At 42.3% G+C, this 26,296-nt stretch overlaps 1 protein-coding gene across 5 annotated transcripts in view; it reads right to left on the reverse strand.

Moving 5' to 3' along the window:
• The window catches only part of oxr1a (oxidation resistance 1a), a 179,707-nt gene that overhangs the window by 41,632 nt on the left and 111,779 nt on the right, over positions 1 to 26,296 (reverse strand). For 3 of the 5 annotated variants that reach the window (XM_069655581.1, XM_069655583.1, XM_069655582.1), the window contains one exon: positions 12,452 to 12,534. In XM_069655581.1, the coding sequence (XP_069511682.1) occupies positions 12,452 to 12,534 (83 nt within the window). Of the gene's footprint in view, positions 1 to 12,451; positions 12,535 to 12,915; positions 12,972 to 25,490; positions 25,527 to 26,296 lie in introns of those variants that run through there. The other 2 variants (XM_069655585.1, XM_069655584.1) reach the window with 2 other exon arrangements.

The following is a 26,296-nucleotide window of genomic DNA, read 5'->3' on the forward strand; positions in this document are numbered from 1 at the left end:
GTCCTTTTAAAAAACATAGGAAGGATCAGTATGTGGAGAAGCCATGGATTACCAAGGGGATAGTCAATGCATGCAAGAAGAAAAATGTTGTATGTAGGAGATTTATAGAAAAGAGAACAAAATAAGCTGAAATAAAGTATAAGATATATAAAAATAAACTACTAAGTTAGTAAGTAAGCAAGTTATGCCTTCCGGCTGTAATTATCCCAGGACTCCACATCTAATTTAAAGAAACATTTACAGGTAAGACCAACCTCTAATGTTGGCTGCGCAGAATTCGTTTTAAAAATGTCACCTGTCGCCTTCTACAACCACTACTTAAAAATAGTTTGTGACCATGGTGATGGCTGCGGCCAGGATGGTGTGGGTAAAAACACAAGCCCCATACTGGAATAAGTTTATGGCAGTTTACTTTACATTTGAATGTGAAGTAGTGTGAATACAATACTGAACAAAGTACATTTAAATGCGCATAATCACTGTTATTAATTTAAACGGGCATTCGTGCATTACAAAAGAATTGAAATGTCTTTTCTCTTGTCTGTTTGCAGATTTAGTATTGAAGTAATCACAAAGTAACTGAAAGTAATCAGTTACATTACTTTAGGTAATTAGTAACTGTATCGGAATACATTTTTAAAGTAACCCTCCCAACCCTGTGTACTGTATATGGAGACCTATGGGGGGTTGCCACAGGTTTATTGTGTTTATATATACTGTATATATATATAATTTTTTTTTTTGTGTGTGTTTTTCTAGTATTTATTTTGTGTCCCCTGTTAAATATATTTGCATATAAGGAAAGATTAAATGAAATGAAGATGAATGAAATGAAAAATGAGTAATATTGAAATAGTAGCAATGTCTCTTCATTGTAATTAAGACAACTGGGGATCCCATACTTTGAGATGTATGGAGATGCATCGTGAATCGTTGTAAATGGTAAATGGACTGTGCTTTTCTTCTTGTCTTCAGACAACTCAAAGCGTTCTTACACTATACGGGCCCTATCGTCCACCCGGCGCAAAGAGCCAAAGCGCACAGCGCAAGTGTCATTGCCATCTTCCACCCAGCGTAGTCGTCATTTTCATGCCCAGCGCCCACGTTGTGTAAATAGCAAGTCATCTTGTGGCACCATTAGCGCCCATGGCCGTGTTGGTTGTAAAATGTGTGGTTAGGCAAACGGGTGGCGCGTTGCCATCGCGAGGACGCAGAAAGCGACCACGCCTCAGACCAACAAAGACCTGGTCTAAAGTCTAAAATCTATGGCGCAATCTGTGTTTGCTATTTAGAGAGCGCATTATGGACACACATGGGTGAGTTTACAACACGAGTCTGCTTGACACTCACACGGGGACGCACAGCAGCGCTTCTACTTAGTAAACGTTATTTAAGAGACACACTGCAAGCTTCTGTGTCCCATGTCTCCTTAAATCATGATACTGCTTTCGGTTTGTTACCGATCTGCTGAGAAGTGCAGGAAGAAGTGGATAAGCTCTCCTCCACACACACGTGCTTCACCTCAGGAGATTCCTGCTCCTGCCGCACACGGGCCAAAAACTACCGAGACCGACACAAAGCTCTCCATACTGCGCGCTCATTCAGACGCATGCTCTCTATAATACAGCAGAAACCGAGACGCACTCACACACATGTAACTAGGAGGTAAATTAATTAATTACCATACTCAAACATAACTACCTGTGGCACCGACAATCGTGCCCACAGATATTAATACACTGTCCAGTCTCCATTACGCACGAGAATACAGCCATGTGATCCAGCAGCAACAATAAGTAAATTAACATTTAAAGCCGACCTGTCTTTGATGGTCAGCATGCAGAACTTGAATAAACATCAGATCCTGTCCGTCTGGAGACTTAAATTATTAATGCTGTGCTTTGTGCGTAAATGTACACAGCATGCCTCTTTTCATTTTCTTTTCTGTTGGCGAGTGGGATCGGGAGTGTATCGTACAGTAACCTGTGTTTTTTTCTGCGTGTTAAGGACACAGTGGAGCGAAATAAATTGATTATGCCGGTCGGGGTCCAGTTTATATAAGAAGAAAAATGATCCAATCCGTGACTCAAAACCGCGAAACAATCTGGAACCATGGATGTTTAGATCCATTACACTCCTAGTGGATATTGATCCAATACTTTCTCATTATCTAAAACCATATGACAGGGGTGTCCACTAATGTCATAGTCGTTATTTTTATGCATTGCAATTCTTTTAGAAAGAATTAATTAATAGCTAAACCAGTGATTTAGATGGTCCTAGGACTAGAAAAGTGCTTTCCTACTAAATGTTAGAGCCCAACAGATACTGGATTTTTGGGGCCGATGCCGATTCCGATATTAAGCAGTAAAAAAATTCTGATATCGTTAACCGTGTTTATTGAAGGTAAAATATAGTTATAATTAACAGATATATTCACGTTCAAAATGTATCTGAAATTACAAGAAATTACAAGAATAGAATTCCAAATCTGAAAAGTGTTTCTGTAGCAGCTTAAATAGCACCAAAATAAATAGAAGTGAGTATAACACAAAACCACAAAAAGAGGGAACAATAAATGATTTTCTTTTTTTTAATTTCCCACCTTCACACGTGCTGCTGAAGATAAAAGTCACTAAGCACAGACCAGCTCATCTGACAGACTGATACTGTTAATAATGGCAATAAAAGGCTTAATGAGCAGGATTTTCCATATTAAATATTCCCTCTTAATCAACATCATAATCCAGGAGAAGTGTGAGCTGGTGTCTGTATCTGCAGAGGATCTGCCCTTCGTCTGTGTTTCTATTCTTATTATTCTGCTCTGTTTGGGACATGTTGGACGATCTATGGACTGTCTGTCGCGGGGCAGCGGTCTGGAGCTCAGCCAACAGTCCGCAGGTCGGCACCCAGTCAACACGTAGCATCACGGTGATATGGCTGTCTCTCTGCTCTGCTCTCTGTCTGTCTGTAGCACCGTAACATCGTAACTTTAACATCTTTATGAGACGTGAAAGGGACTTCACAAAACGTCTTCATTTGCTGTTCTGACAATGAGATCAGTCAACGCGCATGTGCCTCGCTGCTGTTAGGAGCTGCAGGTGTGCTGAGGGTGGAGTAGACAGACGCACACACCTGGCAGCAGCGCGACGATGGCTTATTAAAACAAAACCCTGTATCTTCCTGCAGAGTAATACGGAGGTGTAGACGTGTAAGCTTGTTGTTTAGAGCGTAACCGCTGTGAAACTAGCAGACAATAAAGCTTAAAGCTTCTGTACCTTCGTTATTATCGAACTTCAAACTAACTGAGAGCCAGACTGTACACACAGGATCTCGTCCGTGCAGTTTATATTCGAGAGGGTAGAAATAGCAGCGTTCTGAAAGCAAATTTCTTTGGCTGATTACTGTGATTTTAACATGAGTTTGTTGTTCACGTTTCTTTCTGTATGGGAAAGATAATTCTTTCCTTACTGTGTGTGCTGCTCTGCTCAGCTGTGACACGCACTCAGCGATAGGGACGTCCTCATTTCCCATCATGCCTGCCGCCTAGTGCTGACTGAGTTTGTTAGTTATTTGAATGTGTCTGTTCAGAACATATGTTCTGCATATGTTGGTAAGTGTCATTTTTGTGCTGGTTTATAGTTGTAACCACGAGTGAGGTGGCTGTTACATTTCTTGCTGTATGACTGAGAGCATAGCTCTCATGTCAAAATTATGCCTGCGCCCTCTGCTTGTCGGGAGGTGTAATGACTTTCTCTCACAGCACTGCAAAAATTAAAGTCATTAATATCGGAGCATATCAGAGGAAATATAGGCCGATACCGATATATCTGTGAAATGCTAATACCGGCCAATAGAATCGGTTGACCGATAAATCGGTTTGGCTCTACTAAATGTCATACACCCTTTCACACTCACATTTACACACTGATGATAAAGGCCTAAGTGCCAATCTTCAATCAGGATCTATGGACATTCATACACTGAAGGTACAATGTCTTGCCCAAGGACATGCGACTATAGCAGTCAACCTTCCAACAACCGACTCTACCACTGAGCCACAGTTTTACAGAGATTTACAGAGACAGGCTAGCTGAAGAGGGAAAAAGTTATTAAAAATATCAGTTCTTTTTTTTAATATACGATCTATATTTGTCGCTTAATACTTCTAATGTGTGACCACATTTGCTTTTTATTGGAGCTACTATTCAGTGTTTTCCACAGGTCTGAAATATAATCGGGTGGTAGCTGGCGGAAAGGGCCGACATTACCTTTTGGCACAAAGAGTTAGTAGTTAGATTAATCGATTCATCGAAAAAAATGTTGTTTGATTAATCGATAAAAAAATGATTGTTAGGTGCAGCCCTAGTATCATTACGTCACAAGTACTGAAAGTATAACACATATTCCGTCAATTGTTTAATATCTACTAGCATCATCTGGGACTTCCACAAAACAAAAACATCCTTTGCAGAGTGTAGAGAAGCACTTTGCCATGCATGTTTACTACATAAATAATTTAATGAATTAATAAATAAATAATGTTAAAAAATCCCCAAATTTAACTTGCTCTTGGTTCTGGATAATTGGCTACATGAAAGTGGTAATCACTTCACATTTGATATTTTCCACAGGGTCATTGTCTAATTGGCATGCTCTGGATCAAATCATTTCTACGGACTGATGTGGAAGTCATTCAGCATTCCACAGAGACAGGATGTACATTTTAGGACACACTCAAATGAACTGAGTTGATTGTGGCTTTATTTTATATATTTGCATTTAGAATAATATGTGTATGATTATTTACCAAATGCTTCATTAAAGGACTGTGACACAGCAAGAGAGAACTTGCACCCCAAACTCCTGATATGACATGCAGGAGTGTGTGAAGGTCTCTGCTGTCCAATAATGCTCCCTCTCCCTCACACAGAGGGGAGAAGGGAGGGGTGAAACCATCGACTGTATAGATAATGGACAAAGTCTCATTGACCCCTTGGTTTCTAAAGAAGAGTTTTGAAGACCCAATTTCGTCAGCGCTGGGGGTCGCCATATTGGAAATGCAAGTGCCGGCTAATCCAGAGGCAGGCAAAGAGGTGGAGCGTGAACGAGCTGAAGCCTATGGCTGAGGCCTATGGGCAGGCCGCATGAATCAGCCAGCTACGGCTATGAAGCTAGGCTGTATACTCTTCAGCGTAGCTAGCGGTTGTTAGCCATAGACTGTATACATAATGAATGAGCTAGTTTAATTAGCCAGGAGGAGATTCTGTTTGTGACGGTGACTGACTGCAGGTGTTAAGTTATCAGAGTAAAGACGTAGCGAAGTAGCGGACTCGCTGCTCGCTCGCCCGGTGAGAGAGCAGCGAGCCAACAGATACCAGGAAACGTAAAATAACCGATCTTCTCATCACTACAGTCCGCCATAATCTCTCCAGGGAAAAGCCAACAACTCCTGACTCTATATACTATATAATGGCCAACGATTTAAATAAATAAATAAATGTTACATAATAGTATATAGTATATATATAGTATAGTAAAGAGTATACCTGCTACTTAGTGCTAAAAATATATCAATACAATAACAATAGCATTTAACTCACCGAAAAGCTGGAGCTCAGACTTCTTGCACAGCCGTAAAGTTCCATAAATCCCACAGAGAGATTATTTGTCAAAACTTTGAATGAAAAAATCCCCAAAAGGCTCCAACAACACAAACAAGTGAAGTCAAGCTCAGTGTCTGTGTCTGTGTTGACGTCTAGCAGACAGCCAGCAGGATCCACCTGTCAATCAAGTGAGCCGGCCCCTATAATTTAAGGCTTCATAGAATTCAAGTGAGTGTGTTATAATAAAATTCACACCCCACTCAGTATTCTTGAACAATAAAATTAGCTATTTATAACAAAACTGTTTTTTGTACCAGGCTGTAAACATGTTTATTTCAGCTGTAAAAATTGGCACTTTCCCATCTGCTGTAATGTTATTCCTTGTTTTCTGGAGCCAGCCTCAAGTGGCCACTCGAGGAACTGCAGTTATTTGCTCTTCCGCATTGGCTTAATTTTTCAACACCGGAGGTTGCCGCTTGGGTGAAACAGAGTTAACCCGGGACAGAGAAAATGTTGAGTTATCACAGTGGCTCATTTATTTTGTTTAATAGTCTGTAAACACACGCACATATATATGCACACACATATCCACAGATACATTCACATATAAATGTCTGTTCACCATGATATGTTTATTGTTGAATTATCTATTACTCTCATGAACTGTTTATTTAATCTCATTCTGTGTATCATAACCCCAGCGATGTTTGGAGTCTACACGCAGCTGAGAGTCCAGAGGTATCGAATATGGGGGGTTATATAGATGAGATTAACTACTTTTAGTTTAGGAAGAAATAGTTTAATGAGTAAGAAAGAGTGGTCAAGATCGCGCTCTTGTTTCTCCTCTTGTTTTTCTCCTCTCATTTCTTTTTCATCCTTTGCCGTTCCTGCATCCTCTTCGACCAGGCAGCTGACGAGCGCCACAACCTGCGTCCGGGCTTCTTACACTTTTCTATACTTCTTAAGTTTTGCCACGCGAGAAGGCCCAGAGCTTGTGTGGGCCTTGCCTGTGCTGAAGACCTCGACAATAAACATTGCTCCAGCATTAAACTTCAAGCTGTTCTCGCCCTGTGTTCCAAGAACTGAGGACAACAGCTCTTTTTGCTTCAATCCCTAATTTCCTATGCTGCAGCACGTGTGCTGACAAGAACTAGGAAGAGAGATCACATCTCTCCTGTATTAGCCTCTCTGCACTGGCTTCCTGTAAAATCTAGAATAGAATTTAAAATCCTTCTTCTTACTTACAAAGCTCTTAATGGTCAGGCACCATCATATCTTAAAGAGCTCATAGTGCCATATTACCCCTCTAGAACATTGCGCTCCCAGGATGCAGGCCTGCTTGTGGTACCTAAAGTCTCTAAGAGTAGTGTGGGAGGTAGAGCCTTCAATTACCAGGCCCCCCTCCTCTGGAACAATCTACCAGTCAAGGTCCGGGAGGCAGACACCCCCTCTTCTTTTAAGAGTTCAAACTTTCCTCTGTGATAAAGCTTATAGTTAGGGCTGGCTCAGGCTTGGACCAGCCCAGAGTTATGCTGCTATAGATTTAAGCTCCTCTCCCTCTCTCTCTCTCTCTCTGTCTCTGTGTGTGTTTATCTGGCGAATAGTAGACCTGCTTACTTAAACTGTTACAATTACGATTACTACAGCCTTTATCATTACTCTGCTTCTCACGCTAATTTATTTTTTGCTAATCTTCTAGTGTACCACTATTATTGGCATTGTAACCATAAGTATGTATTACCTGTTGTTGTTCATGTGACAAGGACATATGTTGCTGTTGTAACAAGGACATATGTTGCTGTTGTAACAAGGACATATGTTGTTGTTGCTCTCTTTGCCTGTCTCTATCCTGCATCTCCTTCTATCCCATTTTCGGCCCATCCAGTCGAGGCAGATGGCTGTTCAACATGAGTCTGGTTCTGCTCGAGGTTTCTGCCTGTTAAAAGGAAGTTTTTCTGCCAATGTGCCAAATATTGCTAAGTGCTACTCATGGTGATTCATGTTGGGCCTCTCTTTAAATAACAGAACAAAGAGTCGGTCTAGACCTGCTCTTTCTGTAAAGTGTCTCGAGATAACTCTGGTTATGATTTGACGCTATACAAATAAAATTTGATTTGATTTGATTTTGATTTGATTAATGCAATCAGAATGACTGATTGCCAGGATGGTACAGAAATAAGATTCTGCGCACACATTTGACCCTTGGCATATGACCTCTCTTATGTCTGCAAGTCTTCTAATATCCACGAGCTTCTCGTCAGCATAGCAGAAAGCCTTTCAAATTAACACTGAGAGCTGCGCTCTGACATTATCAGCCTTGACCTTCTTCATATCTAACGGAATTTAATGCTTTTTCAGATGCATAATTTTTTGGACTTCTTCAATTTGGTTATTTATATCATACCCTTGCTATTGTTTATAGTTGTTTTTTCAACAACACTTAGTATTTGCTATGTGAATAAAGGAGTTTTGTAGAATAGGGCTGGGCGACATGGCGATACATCTCGTCAAAACGAAATGAAATGTATCATATGTGTTTTTCTATTTCGTCTCTATCGTGATGTCGCAAAACCTGCTTTACTGCAATTGAGCAGCTGGGTGCATGTCAACTGTGTGTCTGCTGCGGATTCAGCTGGGCTGTTCCAGCCAGCCCTGTCGTTCTACATGAGTTTTACCTTAATAAAGGCCACAAATAATTTGAATATGTTAGCTTTATAAAAGTAATTTAGATTCATTATACAGGCAAACAGACACAAATAGATCATTTCATGACACTGAACAAGCTAAGGGAGGGTGAGCGCAAACACCAATGCCTACCTTGTTAGCTCTAAAATATAAGTGACATAATACCAGCCTTTCACTGACTAGGGGTCTCAAACTCAATCAGAGAGGGGCCCGAAATTACAAACTGGGACTAAGACGAGGGTTGTCATTAATTTCCAGCCAATGTTAGCAATACCAGTGGATAACAACGCATTATGCTGTATTTTGCGCATACAAACACCATAACAACATGTCCACGGATAGAAGTTGGACTGTGAGTACAGCTGATTTAATGAGACACAAATATGACAGACGTGATAATAAACAGTTAATACTACAGCTTTCAGTTACTGTTGATGCACGGAGATATGAGGTCGGGATTGGTGAGGTTCCTCCGACTTTCCGAGTCGGAAATCCGACCTCAGGGGGCGTTCCATTTAAAATTTCCGAATGGGCTCTCGGAAATTCTGACTTCTGAATACAAGTGGAACGCACCTTAAAAGGTGCTCTTTCCACGTCAACTACTAACGGATTACTGAACAGTTAAAATTTTGAGCTCAAAGTTGGCAAATAGCCATGTGAACTCTGCCAGGTCCGCCCAGTTTATCAGCAAAATGCGGTTGAGACCTGGTTTTTGTCATTGTCTGGCAACATGAAATGTGACCCAACTTTCCTTGCTGCATCTGAGTCCCCTACAGGCGCAGCTTGGCTTGTTAAGCTCTCACTGCATCATACATGTCTATGACGGTCCCGTTCCTTAAGAGGTTTAGCGGAGTGAGATGCTGTTACGTCGCACAGAAATGCCAACTCACACAGCCAGTGCTGCAGGTTGTGATTGGCGCACCCGCTGTTTGCTGGGCATTCTGGGATTTGTAGTATCAGCAGTGTGCGGCAGGCCAGTTATGATACACATGATATTCTCTCGCGGGCCGGATATAATTGTATCAGGGCTTGAGTTTGAGACCCCTGAGATAGGGCATAAGCTTCTTACAACTGTACAGAAAGCCATAATTTTTGACCGATATTTCTCCATTTGACCAAAACACAGCTAACGGCATGGACCTGTCTCTTAAGACGACCACGGCCTTAATTATGCATAACTTTTCAAAGTTTTCAAAATAAATTTCTTGTCAAGGTGTTATGAGCAGAAAATTGGCTATTGAGACGAAAACAGTTTGTCGTACCAGGCTGTTTAAAGTTGGGCATTTTAATTTAGTACCTTAAGGGGATTGATTCAGAGCCAGCCACACGAGCCAGCCACTAGTTTTAGCACTTCCGAGTGGCTACTGTGGATCATTTTCTCAGCCCTGGAGGTTACAGCTTGATGACATGGTAATTCGTCTTAGAATTGTTGCAACATCTTACACATAAACACACATGTGGTCTCTACGCTGGCCCTAGAGGAACTGTCGGGGATCATCAAAGTTATATAGTAGCATTCATCCCCTGGGAACCATTCATTTCTTTAGAAAATGTTGTGCAAGTCTATACAGTAAATTCTGAGATATTTCACACGATTAGTGATAGTGATAGGTTCTCTCTGGGTATTCAAGCTTCCTCCCACAGTGCAAATACATGATAGGTATGTTAATAGGCAATCCTTAATTACCTGTAGGTGTGAATGCGATTCTGAATGGTTTTCTGTTACTATATGCCAGCTCTGACTGACTAGTGACCTGTTCAGGGTGTACCCTGCCCCTAGCCCAATGTCAGCTGGCTCAAAACTTTAGTTTTGTTTGTGAGTAGTTTTTAGTCCCTACTCAGAGAATTGCTTTATTTTCTAGCAAGCAGTAAATAAGTGCCTGGAACTGGGGTTGTTGTCATTTTGTTTGTTGTCAGCACCTCTGAATCCCTCGACCTAACCTATAATATTCTTTCAACCTGCCTTATAATCTGACTGATCTGGTTTCTTGCCTCATGTGACTTCTTTTTAGTCATGCACCCATGTCACAAGATCAGTTACACTGTCTTCCTATAGACAGGGCAATGTTTTCCTGACCCATAAAAATAGTGGCCAAAGCTAAACTCAGGGAAAATCCCATACAAAGCATCTATGTTCATAATGATACCATGTTAGTGGGCCTGAACATTTTCAGAGTGTGGCTTTCACTCTCTCAGTTCTTAATCTTTTTTTTACGCTGACTCGCCATCAGTATGAAGAGAAGCACCCCTGTGTGGCTCACTCCTTGCTTTATGTCTCCCCAGCTCTGATGTTCCTACAGACCCTTAACACTTGTTAATTGGATGAAGGTTAGGCAATAGCTGGACTTAGCTGAATGAAACGGCATTATCAGTGTCAAGGCAGATTGGTTGCAGCTGTTCGGGATATTTCTAAATGCAAAAGGGATAAAGAAAGAAGCTTGTGTCTGAGGTACAGGGGTGAAGGAGAGGGAGACCAAGATTTAATTGATAAGGCGGCATTAGAGGACACCCTCAATTTTCCTGTCAGTGCCAGAAGATTGATCATAAAGTTGTTTGCTGAGGAGTGAAATAAGGAAACATTGCCTGCCGTATCTCCAGCGCAGGAGATGAATTTTAGATAAAATTGCTTCTCGATCGCTCAGACACTGACGACATGTGTCTCTCACAGTGCAAGAGAGGCTTGGTGATACCTCCTTGAACAATCTCTGTGGATTCATGCCTTAAAGCTACATGCTGCTGCAGCATGTCAGGTTACAAGACACAATCATTTGCAGTGCTCTATCCTTCAATCACACTAGGAGCAATCTAGTGGTGGTGTTGGGGTGGGGGTGGGGGTGGGGGTGGGGTGGCTGTGAATCAGGTACAAATCTTTTATCCCAGATGAAACAGTAAATCTCTCCTATTTTTCTTTTCAATAAGTATTTCTGTCCTTATTGTTACTTGTTGGGGCTCTTTAGCTGATATCAGGGCCATAACAGTGTTTTTGGCTCTGATCCTGTTAAAGGGCCAGTGCAAGATAAACATGGGCCTTGTCAATCAGCAAGTCTCAGATGACATAGAGGTTGGAGGTGGTATCAGTGTTACTGAGGTGCTGGAGTTGCAGAGAGGGAGCCGATCAAAGTCAAATCTACAGTAGCCCCTGGAACTGGGAGTTGCAGCCGGGGAAACCTGACGGCAGAACAATCAACCCAAAAAGGGAGAACCAAAATAGAGGAGTTTCAAAGGAGTGGCTGAGAAGGTTAGTGAAAAGCCAAAAGCCCTGCTCTCCCTCCCCTCACACCATTTTCCTTTTCCTTCTTCCTTCCCGTCATTTTTTTCTTTCTTTAGGCAGACAGGGAGAGAGAAAGAGCTGAGCAACTGCAATCCCATTCCTTACTGTTGCCAGGGAGCGAGGCGATGAAAAGCAGTCTGACTGCAGCTGGATTTGAGGGTCATTTGAAGAACACAACCAGGCATAACAGAGACGGGCTCCATTTTCAGCGCACACAAGGGAACCAAAGCGTTGTCCCTCTTCCCCCTCACCTTCCCGCTCTCAATCGTCTCATTCCCCCATCTTCTTCTCCTTCACAACAGCTTAAATCAATAGAAATGACAACGCAGTTGGAAGGTCATTTGCGAGCACAGCAAGCTCTGTGGTGGAATGCTCCTTATCAAGGCACAGATAACAAATCACATATAGGCAGATAGATACAAATACATATCCTGTTATTCTGTTCTGCTATGATGCAGGAAGAAAGAGCTGTTATTCCTCTCTTCTTCATATACATGCAAAATGGAGCTGTGCGGGCGCACAGGGAGGCTTTACCAACAGATACATTGTTACCATAAGCTTTCTATCAGCTAACCCGGATGTCTGTGAACGCAAACACTCTGTCCTCTTTATGTAACCACACTGAGAATGAGGTACACTTGTTACACTGGTAATATCCACAAAATGCTTCTCTCCCCACTAATAATCTACAATGCATGGTCAGACACTGTGCCTTCGCTACACACAAACAGAACTGCTACATCTCGCATATTATATGAGCTCGTAATAGCTGAAGAAACCAACAGCGGCAGGCACACACAGAAGCAGCAGCAGTAGGGATGCAGAATAGCGTCTAAAATAAGTAACATCATTAACACAGATAGAGCAGGGTTGCTCGCACGTTACTCACAGAATATTCAATGGTCCCTTTGGGTCTCTGGAACGACATGCGTCTCCCATCCTTCTTCTCTGGAGTCTTCTTCTGACCGGTATCTGAAAGCAAGCGAGGTAAGGTACGCATTACATTCATGTTCCTCTCTCCCCAGCTTGTCACAAGCTGCCGTTTCCCAGCCCTGTGGGTAGACAGCTCATTCGTCAACAGTGAGGGAGCCAGCCAGCCAGCCAGCAATATGTGCTGTGAGCGCCGGACCACTTTCTCTCTTTTCTCTTTCTCTCTCTCCCTCTCGCTTGGCTTCTACCCTCCTGCCCTTATCCTCCCTCTACCACACCGTCCTCTCTCTCCCTCTCTCTCTCTCTCCCTCTCTCTCTTCCTTTTTCCTCCTTGCCCGCCGTATACAATGATAGCCGTTAAAACCAGTTCACCTTACTTTCTTTCCTTGTTGCCTCTCATAATAGATAGAGACCAAAATTTACCTCCATCAGGATACTGCTGCTCTGGTTGCCAGCCATTAGCAGAAGTAGAAGATAGACTCCAGTGGGAAGCAGGGAGTTCTTACGCTAGAGATGCGGAAGGAAGGGAGGGCTGAACAAGAGGGTGGATGGATGAGAAGGGAGGGATCATTGCTAAATGTTGGCTGGGTAATGGCATCCCAGAGGTATCTGGCATTGGGAAGTGGCAGCCATTAAGAGGTTGGGGGTTTTGAAATGTAATGGTTGCTATATTTGTTTTCAGGCATTTTCAAAGCAAACTTTAAGAAGGTGCTTGAACGGACATGAAGAGGCAGAAGGTAGAGGTGAAGAAACAGGATGGATGGTTAGCTGGTTACAGGGGGTTTTAATCTGAGTTTAAAGGGAAAACTTAAGATGAATGGTTTTGGTGGTACATAACACATAAAAGGGTGGATAGTAAGAGAAAATAGCTGAAGAGAGCAGACAATGAGGCTTGGAGTCTGGAAATTGTTGGGAGAATGCAAAGCAACGAAGGCGAGTGGATGGAATGTTGCAGAAAGAGGAAGAAGGTGAAAGACAGAGGCAAAAGAGGATGGGAGATGATGGAAAGTGAAAAGGGAATCCTAGGACTGGAGAAGATCTCGAAAAGGGTCCAGTTCTTGACTTAGGCAAGGAACAAAAAGAACGGGCTACTTAGCTTGAGGTAGTACGTTCAAGATGTAGGATGTAAGGTCCAAGAAGGAGAAGGTCACTGATACCACTTTCCCAACAAAATAAGCATGTTGACGCAGGTTTTCAGACCCGGGAAAACCCGCTAATAAATACAGAGTGTCTCTTTTCCCATTGCCAGTGGAGTATACTCCTTTCAGTCTCTTTTCTACTGCGTCAAAAACGCGCCGGAAACAGGGTTAGTAAACAGTGAAGATGTTACGGTGGTTAGGTCTTTATTAGGGCCCGAGCACCAATGGGTGCAAGGACCCTATTGTGTTTGATGGAATTCTTATTATTATTTTCCGTCACTTTAATCGCATTTTTGAGGGCCTTTCCGTGCGTTGTAACAAATGAAAGAGTGCAGGCACATCAGAAGTGGAGAAAATGTTGATACTTTATGGGTCTCCAAAATTGGCGCAGCAATTTGGCTCAATAGTGCCACCTTTAGACTTTCAACAAGGGGTTCCCATAAAGGTTACATTCACCTAGGTGTATGAACACAAAAAATACTCAGTCCAACAAGAAAATCAAGTTCTTGAAAGAAGCATTTTACTTTATGTCATTTTGAATCAACGTGGTCATCATGTGACCACTAGACTGGGCATTACGGGTTTAGACCCGGAAGTCCTGTAAAAAGGTCGACCGATTTATTGTTTTGGCTGATTAATCGGCCCAGATAGAAATTATTACAAACAATCCTCATCGGAGGATCTGGGCTCCGATAGTGGCCGATGGCTGTGCAGCCTCAGGCAGGGACGTATATCACGTCCATCGCTGAAGACACTGGCGCAGGGGCGATAAAGGGGCAGTTCACTTTTTTTTCCTCCCAAATATACACCAGAAAGCTTCCGTGATGATGATAACCATTCATTTGTAACTTTAGTAAAACTTTACTTTATCAGAAAGGTTCTAAAAACCAAACGTTAAGAAAACAACTGCAGTATCATTTCAATTTATATGTAAGATTAATATATTCATCAATCAAATAATTTTTTATTGTCAATGAAGGGAGTAGAAGAATTCATAAATTGAGACCTTCCCCAACTTCCTCCATTGCCCCTTCCAACCTGTGGGCTGATTTTTCTGTAAAGCACTCGGGATGGTTTTTCCAGGAAACGAGAGGATGTGACGTATCTACGCGTTCGCAAGTATCTCTGCAGCGAGCTCATTCTCCACCACTACAGTCAACAGTGAGCAACACCTGAAAACATAAGCTGTGAAATGGAGATGGATATGATGGAGATGCTTGTGATTTGCTGGTCGCCGGCGTAATTTGCCATTTGGTTACGAAGCACAATGCCGGATCCTTGCAGTGTAGTTATGTTAGAGCTAGTTTGCTAACCTTAGCATGCTCGCTAACATTATGACAACCAAAATACTACCCGAGTGTGTATGTCAGTCTGGTCAGTCTAGCTTGACAAATAACTTGATAATAACATTATATTAACTTTGGTATTATGACAAACAGTGTTGATTTTGGACAACATGATGCCGGTCAACATGAAACCGGTCAATGAACATGTCTCGTCAGTGAAAAGTAAACAGAGCCGGTGAGTTCCGAGACTGAGCATGCTCAGTTTCATGTGTCTTGGATGCTCGTTCATGCGTGCGAGTGTCCAGCCAACCACGTACAAGAAGGTTGACTGCAGTTCCCTCAACAGACGACCGTGTCGCTAGGAATGAGGATATTCTGAAAGTTACATATAGCACCTTTAATAAAGTGCAACTTAAATCATTCATGTAGATTTAAATAAATATTAAATATATAAAAGTATATAATCAAGTAATATATCTATATTTATATACATTATCTATTTGATAGCCTATATATTGAATTGATTTACATTTTTCTTGTTTCTTACATTAGATGGCAGCTGGAGGAAACGGAGTCCTTGTATGGGACTATTTTTCTGAGATAGCCCCAAGAAAGGCACAACGTGGGCACAACGATTTGAGTTTGACATTCATTTCCAGATTATATTTTCTTTACTGCTTACTTTATTTATTTAGGTATTCATTACTCTTTGAGATTCATGTTCTGTTCCAGATTTGTGTTTTTTCTTTTGTTATTCATTTGACTTTGATTTGTAATAAAGATAAAGATTGTTGATTTAAATCGGGTTTCAATTTTTTTTCGTGGGGGAGGGAGATAGAGGCCGATTAATCCACTATAGGCTTTTTCCTACTACAAACTATTGTTATTATATCGGTCTTTAAAAATGCACTATCGACCGACCTCTAGTCCTGTATTTGAGTATGTATGCTGCTTGGTCATCATACCTACATTAGAAAGGATAATTTCTCAACATTTTACACAACAAGTGTACCAACTTTGAAGGGGACCAGTCTCTAAATTATTTGCACTACAATATTAAGGCATTCTCTCAGAGTTACTAGGATATTTCAGAAAGTCAACAGTGCCCAGCTAGAGTAGTTTATAAAATACCCTTAGTGCTATTAATCCTTGGATAAGGAGTTGTGTTAAGAGAGAACACAGTGGCTGAACTGTGAGCTTGTGCCAAATCAAACTTTTAGCATCATTACTTTCAGAGGGAAAAAACATACTGAAGCTGTTGATTGTGGATGACTTAATTGTATTTATTTAAAGACAACATGTCATAACTGTGGTTCCATTTATTCCTGTTATGAAATATAATCAATTGTGTCTCTATTTAATTGCAAGTCAAGCCAGTGCAGCAGATCACTAATCCAGTTGTTTTTGAGTCTACTGGAGTAAACTAAAGTAGTTAAGGCTGAACACAATCAGGGTTAACACAAGATCATAATCCAAAATAATACAGCATAAGAGCGGGGGAGAGTGACAGTAAACTACCAGGAGCAAGACAGACCAAAAGGGAAAGAGAAAAACATATGCATAAGCAGCTGCAGGGGTGTTTTCACATGGTGAGCCAGTGATTGGTCTAAAATTAAACCCCACCATGGATGGTGTCACAAGAAATAGGCATTTTATTCACACTTCAGACACACAGCAGCGCTCAGCCCCTGGGCACATTCAGAAACAAAGGCTCTGGTTTTATCCTACTCTACAGGAAACCAGGATCATCTGTTGTCTCCAAATAAGCCCTGCTTCTATAGAGGGAAGCTCTTTTTAAGTCCATAAATCACAGCCTGTTTGTTTCATGTGATCCACCTGCATCTATTTATGTATTGGAATTCTGTTCATCTTTGCTTATCTTTACTAGAATAGTATCAAGTTGCACATCATGTGTTTAAAAAGCTTAATATAATATACTCAAAATCGGCCAATCTGAAGATGTAGAGAGTTCATGGGAAAGGCGTGATGAAACAGGCCTGTGACTAATACCAATTTAGATAAGGAAACAGTTTTCTTTGCCGAACAGCACAGAAGAAACATCTTTCATTTGTGTCTCATCCATGTAAAACAAAAGTTGTCAAAGCGTTAGCCAGTTTACTGTTGCCTTCTGCCAGTAAAAATATTTTACTTGGCTCATTAATGGGCTAAATTACAACTACAGTGGGTCAACTGTGGGAGAAGCTGTGTGACTCAGAAACCAAAAATGAGCTGCTATGTTTCAGGGGAAACAGTTGTGCCTTTCTATGCAACTTAGTAAAAGAAATGCATTTCAATTAGTTAGTAAAATTGTTTCCGTTTACACAAAGGATCTTACACTTTAAAAAATATCACTATCTTTGTATGGATCATTTCCGTAATGTTCTCGGAGCAATCTGAGCCAGTCAGTGGCAAAAACAAGGACTTTTTTAGTGGACATACTTTGATGAGTCTCGCTCAGGGAGAAGTCACCTGAACAGGACGGTGGAAGAGTTGGTAATGTTGTTGGACACCTGGGGTAACAATCTGAGCCGGTCAGTGATAAAAAAACAAACACACACGAACTTTGATCGGGAACAGTTGTCCTAGTCTGTACAGCAGCTAAGGCGGAAGCTATCTACTGGACCGATTCCAAAACTTTCTGTTCCTGAGTTATTTCGACACACAAATTTGTACAAATAGGGCCCAGGTTTCAAAATACTGAACTTCTCCTTTAAAGGCAATGATCATTTTTACATCATTGTTCTCATTTTCTCAAATTAATCTGAATTAAGGTTAACTGGTGAACCAATCATTCAGTAATCTAATTTATGATACTCAAGCTTGTGTTTCTCCATCAATTGGTTCAAATTTTTTTGAACCAACCCAGTGGCACTCCCCTCGCTCTAGCCACTTACCTGTTCATTCTGATATCGTGGGCGACGGTGCAGACCCTCTAAACACGACTGAAAATACGCCCCCATCCATTGTGTATTGCAAGCAGACGATTCCCTGCTCCAAACATGCTACGCTACCTAGTGTGGCACACCAGGCAAGCGCCGCTAAACCACTATTCTCCCTCATTATGTCATAATCATGTATTTTAAGAAAACTGCGATATACTATTTAGTAAATTAACCTTGTAGGGTTTGACTTAAAAGACTCCTCGATTAACGCCAACGTATTTGTTGTTGGACACATAGACCATTTTTCTGCCGACAGGTAATGCCAGCCTCTTCCTGACTATATGGTTAAACAACTTTATGACAAATGTTGAAGGATTCTGAAGAGTTAATCAGATAAGGGGTTTATGTAACTCTTAGTATATTGCTTTTTAATTGTTTTTGCTGATTAGGCTATGTGTTTTTGCTTTCCTTTATATGGTTATGCTTTGATAGAAATATTGAATACTCATAATCACAACTGAAAACATCACTGTTGACAGTGTTGAAGAAATAAGACTTTTGAGCTTAGAAAATGACTTGGATATGCTGTGTTAAAATGGATTATTAGAAGACAAAGGAAGGGACTCATCTGTTACTCGCTGTATGCAAACTCACACGGCTGAAAATAAGCCGCTATTAATTGTGTATTTCAAGCAGCGGATTCACTGCTCAAAGCATGCTGGGTTACCTAGCGACACGCACCAGGTATGCGGTGCCACTGTCTTACAGCTTTTTTCACTCATTATGTCATAATCATGCATTTAAAGGAAACGTTGATCTACTATTTAGTAAATAAACCTTGCAGGGTGTTGGTTTGATTAAAGACTCCTCAATTCACTCCAATAAGTGACCAGTGAGGCGGGGTGACCCCCAGATGAGATGGGTTTTATTTCTTTTTCCTTTTCCGTTGACTACTTAACATTAAAGCAGAACAAGACTAAATCTGCTGTACAACGTTTCATCAGGTGGAAGTTCATGCTGTTAGCGATAGCAAAGCTTAGCCTGGACAAGAGTTTTAGCTTGTGGGTAGAAATGCTTAATGCCAATAAACAAACAAATGTATGGATATTAAAAAAAATAGCTGCTTACCTAAAACTCAATTTTAACCCCCATTTGTTATACCCCTTCTTCACAGCATACACTCCTGCCCCATTAACTCTTTAACTAATTCAGTATCAGGTCATTTATGCTCCATTAGTTATGTGTAGAATTAAATACATTCTACCAAATTCTTTCAACACCTAGAAACTCTGGGTCACTGGACACCTTTATCAATCATCAAATCAAGCAGATTTTATGACTTTTATTCTTAATTAAATATTAATCTTCAAATATAAAAAGAAAAATGCTATTGTATAATCAGATGACCATAAAACCTACCAAGAAGAGTACAATCACAGTCTCTTCTTTCTCTTGTTTATCTGTTTGAAATGTTTTATATCTCATATCGGGGGGAATTCCTCCCTAAATGCTCTACACAGGAGGGATCAGTGGTGGGCACAAACACTTTGTGACCCATAATTAAAATTACATGTTTTGCTTTCTGTTGTGTTGCCCCAATGTAACTAATGTTAGACATGTTTTATTAATGAAAAACTCCATAAAGGTTGTATTTGCATTAAGTTGAGTAATGGTCTATTGTCAGGCAGTCACTTCCCCTATTCACTGCTCAAACACATGTGGGTGGCTATTTTAATAGCACAATCCTGCACCCAAATTCAGGCCGTGAGCATACTTAAAGTCAGGGGGCAGTTATAAGTGTAGAACCCAAAACACAGTCTCAAAGGTATACTGTGCTGAGATCTGGTGATTCAGGCTGGGACTCCTACCTTAAGTTCCCATGACAGCGTCATTACAAATACCAACAGATTCTGATAATTGCTTGCAGGGCAAGTGACATGCTGATAGAAACGGCTCAAGGACTCTTTGGAAAACAAGGTGATTAAAATCACCTATTACAGTGCTGAGAGCACAAGCAGATTGCACTTCATGAATCATCCTAATAATTGCTGCAGAGTGTGTCAGCTGTAGGGTAAATATGAACAGTGACAAAAGGGTGAACACCCTGGGGGACAAAGAGAGATGCAGGCACTGGTAATCTGTTGTATATACAATTTGTTTGTGTGACGTTTTAGCATTGTTATTGTAACAATATTTCCAAGGTTTATCTCGTGCTTGTTCAGTATATCTTGACAAAAATAAGTAAAGTAAGTTGCAAGAGGGGCTGCAAGGTAATGCAGTGGTTAGTAGGGACGTAACGGTACCTCACGAGACATTTGAAAATCGAGACACATAAGAGATGATTCTAATCGTTGAGATGAAAAATGAATGGTGATTCCCTTGTTTTAACAAAATAGGCCACTATCTGCCTTGGACTTGTCTTGTTTGACATCATTACGTCCCTTACATCTGTAGCGGAATAGAGCCGTATTGACATCGCTTCAGCAGGTAAGGATTTTGCAGTTCAGGATGCATTGCCAGTGTTTCCCACACATAGACAATATCTGGGAAGCCCGCCCAAGTTTATTTACCCACCATTGAAGCATTTTTCTTTTTTCATCTGTATAAGATTGTCATTAATCAATAAACTACTGGATAATGTCTCTCTCTCTCTACTCCTCACATGAGTGTCAGGAGTAGTGTCTCCAAACCTGCTCTGCAGATGACACAGTGAAAAAGTGGCGTCCCTCACGTTAATGTTTTGACTGAGGTGCATTCTTCTGTGTTAAATATAGGCCTTCTGATGCAGCTGTTTAAATAATTTTGTGCAGCTGGTTGGTGCTGATGTAGCAACCATTGCTCCACACATTTCATAGTGTTGCATCTAGTGGTTCCAAATCTGGGAGACGAGATAATTAACAGAACACTTTGCACTTTGGACTTTTAGCTTGAGTTTGCATCCTTAGGTGACTACACATTTCCCAAATAATTATTTTTTGATTTGATTTTCATACAGTAGACAATGCTATACTTTTAGCCAATAGCCCTCATCTTGGATTGCAAAGCCTCCTTCTGCTCTGTACTCTCTGCTTCTGCACTTTTGCCAAAATCCTGAGAACTCGTGGACTGCTGGATTTGCAAGATCATGCAAGGATCCAGCCCCTTTGCCGTCTTCCCCACCTTATGTGAATGCAAATATCATGTGAACATCTTCAGGTTTTTTAAATTTTGTCCACAAGGGTGAGAGGTGTAAACAAGGTCATTGGTTAAGCTTGACACAAGTCAGGCCACCTACAGGGTGCTAATAATTGGGAGATGCAGGTAAATTTGGGAGAAAAACTGTTGTTGTTATAATGGTATGGTCTGCAAGTCAGTGGATTGTTTATCTTATAGAACTGGTGGTGCCCTGGGAGGGCTCAGTGAAGGAACATATTAAGGAAAAAGCTTAGATGTGCAGATTTGGCAGCAGAAGCTGTTGAAGGTGACAATGCTGGTTGGGTTGCGGTGGCCTTGAATGGCCATGTGGTAGAGTAGGTAGTATCGGCGTTGTCAATACCTGAAGCTCACATGAACAGAGCCTGGGTTAGTTGAAGGTGGCAATGCTGCTTGGGTTGCAGTGACAGGTGTCTTGTGTTTAATTCCAATTCCAATTCCTGACTCTACATCTAGTTAGTCTCAGTTTGTTTTACAGAGTGGGCCTGCCCTAGGTAAACAACATGTACCTGGTACGTTAAGATAACTGGTGTTCTCATCACTACTGTTCGCTGTAATTCCTCCCAGGGAAAGACAACAACAATCCTGACTCCCAGGCACCGACTAACAATGAGCTAACAAGCCAAGTATGGTGAGCACGGTATAGCAGCTTTTAAGTGCAAAAATATCAATACTATAATACTAGAATTTTACTCACCAATAAAGCTTGAGCACAGACCTCATGGACGGCCAGATAGATCCATTAATCACACAAACAGCCATATCATTTGTCCAATTTAAGCATGAAAGAAATCCTCAAAAAGGTTCCAGCAAAAATGGCTGTGAAGTTAAGATCACTGACTGCGTGGCTGTGTTGAGGTCTAGCAGGCAGTCAGCAGTATCCACCTGTCACTCAAGTAACCATGCCCCTATAATTTAAGGCTTAGTACAATTAAAATGGGTGAGTTATATAAAAATCACCCTCTGTACAGTTTTTATGAATAAAGAAAGAAGAAGAAGAACAGAACTGTGGTTTTTTGCACTTTTGAGCTTCATTTTTCAAAACCGGAGGTTGTCGCTTGATGAAACTGGCTGCTATCCATTGGGTTTCAAGAGCAACAGAGGAATGAATCTGATTAATTTTTGTCCTACTTAAATTAAATTAAATCAAACTTGCTTGCCCCTGAGCTCTGATGCCTGATGACTTTGTATGTGCCGCAAGCCTCGGTACATTACCAGAGCAGAGGGACTGTGTTCTTCCATGGCAACCTTCTGTTTCCAGAACAAAGAATTATTGCTAGCTTAGTACAAGTCAGTTGATGGATCATGTGGATGAGAGCTCAAAAATGTTTATGTATTTCATTTCAATTTCGTTATATTTATCCGCTTTTAAAATCTGCAAAGTTGGGCGCTACTGAGCTGCAAGGTGTGTTTCTTCCCAGCTCCTCCACCCTCACTAACTTTGGCCACCTCTCCCTCGTCTATTCTGTCTCGCCCTGCTCCGCCGTGATGCCTCCAGCTGGCCCCTCAGATCCCCCTGACTCCAGGTAGGCTGGGGTTGCTTTGGCTGGTGTGGCTGAGGCCGGTGCCATGCCCGGTTCTGCCTTTAGGCACCTGATACCTCACGGGCACAGCGACGAGCGCCCTGTGCCTGCTGAAGCATCCTAGCAGCATCACACCCAAACATGGCAGATGGCTCTACTGTTAACTTCAGTGGGCACGCCCTGTCCTCTGGCTGCAGCATGGACTGTGACAGCCATAGGTGGCGCCTAACTCCCCAGAGACCTGTCATGGCCCTCCATGGCAACTCCGCTATCAATCCTGCCTCGCATCCCTCTTTCAGCTGCTGAGTCAGGTGACGCTGGTAAAGGGTCAGTATGGCCCCTGTATTAGCCAGCCAAGTCTGTACTGCCATTGCGGCATGCATCCTCGTCAGCATGGCAACCATCTTTTTGCAGTTCTTGCTAGGGCAACCACTCTTCCCAACAACTGAATTAGATGGAGACACCAAGGCTGCCAACGCCTGGTCCACTGGAGGTAACGGTTACAGAGCCCAGACCAGCGACCAGTCGCTGACGTCATCTGAAACTGCTTTAGCATTACCTCCTCAAAATCGGAGAGAAGAGGCACCTGAAGGCTTATGGGCTGACCCCCAGCCTCGTCATCAAAGCATGAGGGGGCATATTAATATTTAATGCTGCTGCCGCACTGCTAATAATCTCTTGGAGGAGAGGTGACTGCTGTTCTCGATCCTCCATGTCTGTTTCCTGCTGCATGTTCAGCTCCTAAACAGAGCACACAATCATGCCCATCCTCTAGGAGCATTTTCACACCACAGCCCATGCAGGGAGGTCCCTCGCTGCTTGCCATACTGACTCTGCTTGTCGGCAGGCAGCCAAAAAGCTTCCCCCCTCCTTTTTTTTCTCCAAACCCGGAAGTAAACTCGCGTGCTGTGCCTTATGTTTGCAGCATTAGCGGCTAGCTAATGCCTGCTCGTTTTGTTTGGACACGTAGTGAGCACCCCCACACTATTCCCACCAACTCGTTCGGCTTGTCGTGGTGGAATATGTTTGGTGTATGACAAGAAGAGTGCATGCTTTTCTGACTTTAGGATTACCGTGCCATCCCCGCCGACTGGGTCGGCGTTGATAGCCACTGTACCTGGATGCGTTAACAGAGCGGGTCTTGTTATACACCACCAGACAGAGTGCTCTTACCTCGAGCACGGGAAGGATGCCACGCTATACCTGCCGACTTGTCAGCATTGATAGCAGGCTGTACCTGAGCGTGTTAGCAGAGCGAATGCTGCAATACGCTGTACGGTACCCTTTTCAGCTCTACCGGACAAAAAAGGGACGCCACACTATGCCTGCCGACTGGGTCAGCTTAGATAGTAGGCTACACCTAGACGCGTTAACAGAGCGAATCGTGCAATACGTTGTACGTTACCCCTTTGAAGTCCTTTACCATGGATTAAGGGAGGAAAATCAGCTATCCAGAGAGGGGCCCGCGGACCAGCTCTCCTGCTTTCACAGCGGTAAGTGGATTCTTCGGTAACTCTCCAGACTTCTCTTTTGAAACTTCTGCTCTCACGTCTTCCACTCCCAAGTGGAAATTAATGAATCAGTGATTGCATGCGCACCTGGGCCTTTTATGCCCACGCCTGCGGCCACATAGGTGGTGTGTCTTAAAGGTGTATCCACGTCAACTGTCCCAAGGGGATCAGTCCCATACATATGAAATATGTAGGGTGGAGAGATAGTCTCGACGCGATATAGAACTTCCCTGCTCCTTTTCCTCTGCTCCACCCGGTGCAGCGTCACTTTGCCGGTCTCTCTCTCGCTTAACCACTCACTCACTACGTCCCTGCCCCCCTGCCCCCCTGTCACAAGTTACAGCAGATGGAGAGGAGGGATGTTGCAGCGATCATGTCATTGCGGAAATAAACAATCTCTCCTGATTGTTCTAAAACAGTAGTAAGGGTAAGAAGTTAGACCCTGAAGTAACTTCCCAAAAAATGTCAACTAATAAGATTATACACGTTTCTCTTCATCATGATTGAAGGGGCTATTGTTTAATTAGTGTGCCATTATTGTGTGATCACACAGAATGCTTTTATGTCAGACAGACAGGCGTAGATGATGAATAGATAGAGGAGAGAAAGACCAGCAGCAGTAGATGATGAGAGGCAAACAGCAGACACTACACCTCATCTGACAATGTGTGTGATTTTATGAAAACCCTTACAATAAACTTATGGTTACAGAAATACTTTTACTTTCAATAAGTACAATTAATATGAGAAAAATACTTTTGATACTCAAGTAAAAAAAAGATAAGATACTTTAAAGCTGCAGTACGTAAGATGGAGAAAGAGAGCGGACTTTGCTTCAAAATTTGAAAGATCACAACGTTCAGGTCCCTCCCCCTCTCTCTCCGCGGCGCTCAGTCCTGCCTATAAAGCCGTCCCCGCAGAGGAGGCTGTCATGCGCGCGCAGGCTAGTAACCACGGCAACTGAAGAAGCCAGATATACAATGGCGGACACATTGGTAAAAAGATGAAATGACAAGAACCGCAGCCGTTGTATTACACCACCAACACTATCAAAGCAGATACACATCAAACCAGTGGAAATCAGTGTTTTTGCTGTGAATGGTAATCTACAGCTAATTCTATCTGGCAAAACCAGCAGCACTTAGTTTGCTAACAGAGACTGTGGAAAAAACAACAGAGCCAACTAAGCATTAACACACTGATGTTGAGAACATTTAGCCGTGAGAGCACAGGCACACAGAACTATCAGGAGAAAGTCTGAAACGGTAACACTGCCTGGGCACTTCTCAAACATATTTCCAGCCACTCCACCATGAAACAACGCTAAACAGCATCAGCAGCAGGACCAAGCAAACGTTAGCCCAACTGCAACACCAACGTAACATCACAGTAACCGCAGACATCTTAGGAAAGTGGAGACATTCTTTGCAAACAATTACAGCAGAAATGAAGCTGGGGTAATTACCTGTCAAGCAGAATTGTCGAACTCAGCATCATTTAATAATCCTTTCAGGTCCCGTAGCTCTCTCCACCTCAGAAATGCTGCTCCAATGTTTTCTCTTGTAAATGGTAAATGGACTGTACTTATACAGCGCTTTTCCAGTCTTTGCGACCACTCAAAGCTGCTTTGACACTACATGTCACATTCACCCATTCACACACACATTCATACATTGATGGCAGAGGCTGCTACGTAAAGTGCCCAACTGTCAATCAGATATCACATTCATACCGTTGGCTATGCCACCGGGAGCATCTTCGACTTCGACATGTAGCCTGAGGGAGCTGGGGATCGTTCGATTGAAAGACGGCCGACTCTACCACTAAGCCACAGCCGCCCCCCTCTTGTTTCGTTTCAGTTTCGGTCATACTCTCTCTTTAGCCTGCCTTTTCCTCTTTTTCCTCCTTCAATTGAACAGCCCTGTAGTGTAAGCCATAGTTGGCAATGGAGGGATGGGCAGTTTTTCTTTCCCGGTGGTTGTCTTTTAGCCATTGTGGACACAAACCGGCCGACGCTGCGCACACTGAAGAAATTGAGCTTGACCATGTGATCATGTGTGGAGGAGTGGTGCTGCGCAGCATGTGATTGACAGCAGCCTGAGAGACTGCTCGGCTCTGATTGGTTGTTGTGTTTCAGGAGCGTTGGATTCTTACAAATGCCATTAGCAGCAGTAGGAGGAGCCAGAGGAACGTGATTTTTTCACATATTATCTCTCTCATGTACTACTGCATGTTTAAAGTGACAGTATGAGCAAATGTGACAAAAAGTAA

Source organism: Semicossyphus pulcher, unplaced genomic scaffold (genome assembly GCF_022749685.1).
Source record: "Semicossyphus pulcher isolate SPU_LCO1_2020_fin unplaced genomic scaffold, fSemPul1.0.p SCAF_9, whole genome shotgun sequence".
NCBI classification, from domain to species: Eukaryota; Metazoa; Chordata; class Actinopteri; order Labriformes; family Labridae; genus Semicossyphus; species Semicossyphus pulcher.